The 7,962-nt window shown below is 35.8% G+C and overlaps 1 protein-coding gene across 1 annotated transcript; it reads left to right on the forward strand.

The window, feature by feature from the left end:
• Positions 1-508: 508 nt before the first annotated feature.
• Positions 509-2,815, forward strand: LOC127254084 (uncharacterized). Its single transcript, XM_051278968.1, has 4 exons — positions 509-764; positions 1,183-1,334; positions 1,396-2,271; positions 2,333-2,815. Exons 1-4 carry the CDS (start codon positions 509-511, stop codon positions 2,813-2,815), a joined length of 1,767 nt encoding a protein of 588 aa, XP_051134925.1.
• The last annotated feature ends 5,147 nt before the right edge of the window (positions 2,816-7,962 follow it).

Raw genomic sequence — 7,962 nt, forward strand, 5'->3', positions numbered from 1 at the left:
ATTGAATATTAGACGATTCGAAAAGCATAGGGTTACAGAATAGTTGAAAACAAGTTATTTTGAGGATTCATATGTTTATATAATTTTGCTTGTACATGAAAAGTAGTAGCAATTATGACGCCACAAATATTCTTGAATCGAAAATGCAGCTTATATGCATTATGGTATTTCCTGTTAGCCCTAGTTCGACTTATCCTAATTATACTCGAGGACATCCACTTTTGTAAATGAAGTCGTACAAGGGAAGTAAAACAGTAACTCGATGCTGCACAGCCTAAATCATATTACGGCACCACAATATTGTAGATCCAACATTTAATGCCTATTTTCCTCGAAGATTATTTCTGGACTATAATACATCAATTATGCAGTTAATATACTCTTTAACTTATCAAGTCTTATTTTCCTTTTCTCTCGTATGTGCACTTGTTTACTATGAGTGCAGTGTTTGAGGTGAAGAAAGAGGCAAATATGGAATGCAACAAGGATGAGCCCATAATAGCTAGAGATGGCAGAAAAGAAATTTCTCGAAAAGGACTTTCAAGGAGCCAACAGGATGGCTTCAAAGGCTCATAGCCTCTTTCCCGGACTGGATGGGCTGTCGCAGTTTTTTGAGATCATCCATATACACATCGCTAGCAGCCACAAGATACATGACGCTCCTGATTATTACGGCATATTGGGAGTTGATTCATCGGCTGATGATGATACACTGAGGAGACAGTACCGAAGAATGGCCCTCACCCTGCACCTGATAAGAACAAGTCAGTAGGGGCAGACGGTGCATTTTAGATACTGTCGGAGGCGTGGAGTGTACTGTCAGAAAAGGAGAGCAGAAATGCATATGATTTGAGGATCAGCATACTGCCTCGGAGCCAAAGTGGCAGTGTTGCTTCAACAAGTACACCGTATACAGCCTTTTCAACTTCTATTCGTCATGGACAAACTCCTCCATGGTCTACAGCAAGTCTGCAGTACGGCTTTCCTGCAGTACTGCTGATAAATCCACAATACATGAGCTAGGTGTGCCTTTCTCCCAGGGATTTTTTGCAGGATTTTTAAATCCAATTTTTCAAGGTAATAGAGCATACTATTACCAGAACCCGTCCCAAAGAAGTTGGAATTATGGATTCACTGCGGCCCCCTATCCAATGTATCCACTAGTGGGAATGCATAATCCAGTTCAAGCTCAAATGTCTTCAACAAGCGCAACTGCAGCCGAATTTTTTTCTTCACATTCAGCTGCTCATTATGGTAATGCTCCGAATACAGCCCAGTCGAGGTCGACTGCTAACCAGCAAAGACCAGATTCATTTTTTGAGTTCATGCAGTTGGTGTAAAACACATTATGTATACCGTAATGTGTACCTAAATGAATTTCTGGAGTGTCCTCAGCGCAAAAAGGTTTTCAGGGCAATGCAGGTTCCTGCTCCTAACATAAAAGCCCGAGGCTCACGCTATTGGAATCTCTATCGACACGCTGAGGATCTATCGACCTTCTTGAATCGTTGGAGAAGTGTGCCGTCATCAGTTCCTGAAAACTGCAGAGACATTCCTCCGAGGATCGTGGAACCAACTACATCTCCCAGTTCTGCATTCAGAAATCCATTAATGGAGGAACCGATGAAGAACCTTGATGGTGATTCCTCAACAAGTACAGAAGGAGCTGGAACGAAGCCTGGTCTTTGTAGCCTGGGGAAACCAGAGAGCCTCATAGGAGCAGATGTTCAGAAGGGAGAAAGTGTAACATTTCAGGCACCTTCTGTAAAAGTGAATGTCAATAATCCTGGCCCTGCGAAGAACAAACAACCAACGAAGTCCGATACCAAGGGACTATCCCATATGGAAGTAAAAATGGAGAGGAAGGAACTAGTACGCCAGTTCAAGAAATTGGACATAGAAAAAAATTCATTGAAGAAATTTCACACTGAAGATCCTGAGAAAAGGAGTGGTGGCACATTTTCTGATCTAAATGCGAAAGCTATTGATGTAGAAGCCTGTCTCGATGAAACTCTATCAATGTCTGTGCCTGATGCCAACTTCCACAATTTCGACAATGAAAGAGTGGAGAATTCCTTCTCAAACAATCAGGTTTGGGCTGCATATGGCGACGATGATGGTATGCCTCGATATTATGCCTTGGTTCATAACTTGATTTCAAGATCACCTTTTGAGCTCGAAATCTGTTGGTTGAAGTCGAAATCCACAACTGAGTTTGGATCATTTGAGTGGATTTCTTCTGGATTCACGAAGACCATTGGAAATTTCTGGGTAGGGAAATCAATAAAAATAAACAGGTTAAATTCACTCTCATCCAATGAGATGGAAAAAGGGTCCGAGAGGAGTGATCTATATCTTTCCAGCAAAAGGAGATGTTTGGGCAGTCTACAATAACTGGTCCTTCGAATGGAACTTCGACACTGAAAAGGATGTAATTCATAAATACGAAGTGGTGGAAGTGCTCCGAGATTACAGTGATGATCATGGAGTCTCGGTTATAGCCCTTGTGAAAGTGGCTGGATTCACAACTCTCTTCCGCCGAATGCCTGACCACAATGTGGTTTGGACAATTCCGAAGGAAGAGATGTTCAGATTCTCCCATCAGGTGCCGGTGTTTAAGTTGGATGGGATGAAAGACAAAGGTGCACCTGAGGGGTGCTATGAGCTCGACCCTGCAGCTCTACCACCAGAATTGCTCGAGATTATTACAGAAGCGGAAGCAACCGAGGCAACCACTCAGAGAGTTTCCGAGCATCGTGGTCATGCCAGAAGGATGGATCCAAAAATAACTGAGGTTTTTGGGAAGGGAAATTAAGGTTCCAAACTTCGTGAGACCTATTTTAGAAGAAAGAAAGGCAGGCAGGTCCAAGGTAAAAAAGACAGAATCTGTGAACAATCTCATGAATGAAACCTGTCTCTGACATATGTGCTTCTCTTTCTCATCACAACGATTATAGATAGAAGTACAACATTTTAATGTTCTTAGGAGAAAATTCATCGTTTATAGAATTGTTTGAAGTATCTGATTCTTACTTTAAATGTATGGATATATGATATATGTTAGAATTTTTTATCATGAATTAAAGAAAGTTAAAAATTAGGCATCGAAATTGTTTGATTTTACAGTACTTATACATTAAACATGTGCAAGAATACACTTATTTAATATAAAATATCTTGGCTCCCGAAAAATAAACTGAGGCCAATTAGATAGATACACATTTAAAGTCCAACAACTTGTGAAAAGAAATACGCACTTATCTTCAATAAAAGAAAAAAGACATATAAACCAAAAACGGCTTGGCCGGGAAAATAAAATATGGACCTGGGAAAATAAATACTAATGGAGACTAAAAGATAAGCTCACATATTTCTTTCATTATACTAAGATCACAAAACATATAAGATATGGTCAAAGCAATACATAGAGTAAGAAAATGAAAGTTTCAGAAGAAGTAATTAGCAGTCGATGAGGGAATTAAGCATGAATGATGGATTTGACAAAGTAGGCTCTGCCTCCTACATTATTTGTTGTTAAATAAGTCATTTCAAATTTTTCAAAAATTAAAAAGAAAGTGAATCAATCTTGGTGTTTTGGGCTGTTAAACTATCTGCTTTCTTTTTTTCGTTATATTTGATATATATATATATATATATATTTCCAATTTCATGCTTTTGCTGCCGCTGCTTTTAATTTTGGGAACTTTTACATATGTCCACCAATTTTATGCTTTCATAGTGCGGCTGGGCTTGCCTCATGCCACAGATCCTCCACTTAACGAATGTGGGCTTCATTTGACACAGTCAGACCTTGCTCGATGCTGGATCGACGTTGTTGGGCTAATTCAACACATTGAACATTTGTGTTTCGGTCAACAACTGATCCCTGGAACTTCGCTAGCGAGTCGAGCCTCAATTTTCCGTCATCACTTCCGCTTGGTTATGTAAGACCTCTTCGATCTGAGGTACTTCAGGGCAAGTTTTACAAATATATCTAAAATAAATAACAAAACCAATTTATAAATACATATAATATATTTGTCCTGTGTCCGTATAACAAAAGTGAGTTGTCTACGACATCGCCGCAAAGCACTTGTAAGACAACGTTTCCTATTGTCTATTTTTTAAATAAAGAAACACTGTTTTCTTTTTTTTTTTTTTCACAAAAATATCATATCCAAACTACCATCGACCAACCCCAGGGTGTGTATAAACGAAACTACCATCATACCTATCTATATAAATTAACTACAAAAGAACACATAGGGTCTGAAACTGTAATTAATTCTATTTTTCTATGTAAAAATCCTATTTACTATGACTTTATTTAAACAAAATTCTATGATATGTATGCATTTAATGGATACGTTGTTACGATATGCATTTCATGACAAACCGGATGTCTTCTCCGGTCTGTCATGCCACATCTAACAGATCATTGTGAATGATTGTGAATCCACATGGCATATCCTTTTATTACGACTATTTAGTAGTCGTAACTGTCTCTTATACAGTATTTCTTATTGAATAAATTTCTCATATTTGAATTGTGCTTTTAATTTTTTTCGAGTAAACTATTTTTTTCCCCGCACTTGACTATTTTATCGCTTTAGGACCATAATTAGGCACGGTATAGAATTACTTCGGTAACTAAACAATTTTGGCAAAATTTATCCTTAGGCGCCGTATATGCTTGCGTGGAAACATCATGGCACACTAAAACTTATGTGGACTACATGTGGGCACTAGCTGGACGACAAACAACCAATTTCTTTTAAAAAGAATTGGTTAAAATTGTAAATTTGCATGTTGGTCCCATTACCCAATTGGACCAAAATGAAATAATATTGATCCATCTTCTTCCAGAATCTTGTCCCCATTTCCACCAGCATTTCCCATCCTTCACTTCCCACCAGCCCTGCATTGTTAGTTTTTGCTCTTAAGTCAAATGTTTCTGTTAAATCTTATCCGTTGAGTGCAGCATTCCAAAACCTATGGCTATGACAGCTGTTGTCGCTCATAATATTTTTCGGAAGCTTCTCGGATTGAGCCTGCCCAGAATCGGGTGAGTTCTTCAGCTTCCTACAAAAAGGATCCGGAACCGTGTTCCCAACAGTAATTTCTCATAAACGAGAGAAAAATGGGATAAAGATAAAAAGAGAAGAAAATAAGAAAATAAAACGAAGTGATGGCAAAAAATTTAAGAAAGCAAAAGGAAGATAAAAGCAAGCAAAGACAGAAGAAGAAAGAAAGGAAACGGCTGCAAGGGGAAAAGTAATGGGAAAGAATAAATTGTATTAAATCTGAAAATAAAATAATGATGTATTCATTGTGTCCTTTTCTCTCTATGGACTATACATATATATATATATATGCGCTAAATCTCACCAAATATAATTCTATTTTATTCATATCTTATCATTATCAAATCTAGTTAGATATTATTTTATTTGGGTCGTGACTTGGGTTTGGGCTTTACTTGAGTTCAACAATTAGATTGTTCTCTTCCATAAAACGCAAGTAATATATATTTTTGGGATAACAACGACATTCCGGAATTTGATCACACAACAACACTACGATAAGCATTTATGACTAGTATTCTTGTAGTTTTTATTTATTGATTTTTTATTTTTTTTTTGGAATATAAACCCTTTTTTTTTCTTGAGAATATACAAGAGAATGACTAATAAAACATATTGTAGCAAGGACTAATCATATACATGGTTTAATTATATTTCTAAAATAAAGAGAAATGAAGTTAGGTGCGGAACCAAAAAAAAAATTATTTTTTTCACAAGTAATATGCTTTCATAAATAGAAATTTACTGTATGTAATCGGCTTTCGTAAAAAATATACCCTAGATGATGAACCAACACGAAACCACCGAAAAAAAAGGTATGACAACAAATATGATCAAAGCACGCAGTACAACACTAACACAAAAACACAATAAATCCAAATAAAGGCAACTTCACCAAATACATCAATCCAGATAAAGGTATAGTGTAAACACTGCTGATAATATTTTTGTTACTATTTTAGTAGCTACTAGTCGGGAGTCTCAAATTGTTGTTGTTGGGCAATATAAAACTCAAGAGAGGATGGAGGGATATTGGGTTTAATTGGAGGATGACCAGGTCCGGTTTCAGGTGATTTTCTGCCTAGCAAATATAAATGAGGATTGGTTATATATCAGAAAGACCCCAAACCTATTGAAGAGGATATAGCACCAATAATCAAGTGGAAGACTTAAATTCAATGTAACCAAACGAGACTGAAAGTGGTGGTTATGGAGGTTAGTAGATCAGGAATTGATTGAAGGGGATTACTGACGAAGGTTATCCAAGAAATAAATGAAATATATTAATTGTTTATAGTAGTTGGGAAATAAAAGAATAAAGAGAAGAGAGATGTTATCAATCATTAAGAAGTAAGTTGAGCTTCATAAGTGCAGTAAAAATGTTGATATATATTGTAATATATATCTATATTTATGGTGTTAAAATATATTGCAATATATATATCTATATTTATGGTAATATATCAATACGTGTATATATATATATATATATGACAATGTAATCCTAATTTTAGTTGAAAAATAATATTATTCCGTCAATTCCAACATGGTATCAGAGTCTAGGCTAGGCGGCGCATAACGGCGCGTACGGCGGCGGCTGCGGGAGTTTTTTTCGGCGTCTTGCTCGGAATTTGATTTTGTCTCTCATGGTATAATTTATTTTTCTGTTTGAGCACTATTTTGTGATCGTCTGTTCTTTTGGGTTTCGGATCCGATTCGATCCTCTGTACGTGCTTCTGTCGGCTAGTTTTGATCCTGTGATTTCGGCGTTAGATATTATTTGTGGTTGCTTATTTCTCTTTTCATATGGAAAAAGGGATGTCCATGTTCCGATTAATATTAATTTATCTGGGGATAATTATAATATATAGGCACAATCGATGAAAATTTTTTTTGATAGGTATGAAGTTATGGCGGGTTATTACAGGGGATATAGTTGCTCCTATTGCTCCGGTCACTATAGTAGAAGTTACGCCTACCGCTAAAGCTGTTGAATCATATATTGAAAGATTGGAGGATTGGAACAGTAAGAACCATTAGATTCTTACCTAGTTGCGCAACACTTCCACTCCGACGATACATGTGCAAGTGGTTTGGCCATTAGATAATTAAAAATAAAATGAATGAACAGTTCTACCATATAGTATATTCAAACATAACATAATCATATATCATTTTTTCCTCTTAAAGAAAAATAATAATTGAAATAAATTATAGAGTATTCAATTTCAGTATTACAATAATGTGCTAAAAAATTGCAACTATGTAATTATTAAATGGGCCCTTAGTTACTCCACATGTACATGTTATTTTTTTTATTTTTTGGTTGAAATTTGTAAATTGTAGAAATCCCATTAAGTTGAAACTATGAATTTAGACATCATTTACACTTGTTTGCACATTTAAGTCAAACTTGTGGTAATTTTATTATCGCTCAACATATATGACATTATTATTAGTATTATTAATAAATCGAGTATCAAATATACCTAGCATATATGTTTACACTTCTATGAAGGTTTTATAGATCCTATTCAATTGTTGGTACTTAGAATTTACTAGATGCAAATAATCAGTTTTTTCCTACACTATCAACAATTTGATTCCAATTTCTCTTGTTAATAAATAGCAAAGTTGTATTCAATCATTACAATTTATATAGATGCATGAAAAACTTTGCGATTTTTTCTTGTATTCAATCATTACAATTTTCATACATTAGTTATGCAGTTTATATCCACTTAAATTTGTTAAACCATTTTCCTTTTTCTCATATGTGCTCGTGTTAGCTATGTTTTCGGTGTTTGATAGTAAAGCGAAAAATAGAATGCAACAAAGATTAAGCCACGAGAGCCAAAATATGGCTGAACAGGTTGGC

The sequence above is a fragment of the Andrographis paniculata genome, unplaced genomic scaffold, assembly GCF_009805555.1.
Source record: "Andrographis paniculata isolate CXL003 unplaced genomic scaffold, ASM980555v1 Contig52END, whole genome shotgun sequence".
Taxonomy (NCBI): Eukaryota; Viridiplantae; Streptophyta; class Magnoliopsida; order Lamiales; family Acanthaceae; genus Andrographis; species Andrographis paniculata.

Excerpts from the sequence above, each read along its gene's own strand:
- LOC127254084 (XM_051278968.1), top strand. The coding sequence starts at position 509 with ATGGCAGAAAAGAAATTTCTCGAAAAGGACTTTCAAGGAGCCAACAGG. Across the intron at positions 765-1,182 it reads CCTGCACCTGATAAGAACAA|TTCAAGCTCAAATGTCTTCA; the intron begins GTCAGTAGGGGC and ends TGCATAATCCAG. Across the intron at positions 1,335-1,395 it reads TTTTTGAGTTCATGCAGTTG|CGCAAAAAGGTTTTCAGGGC; the intron begins GTGTAAAACACA and ends GAGTGTCCTCAG.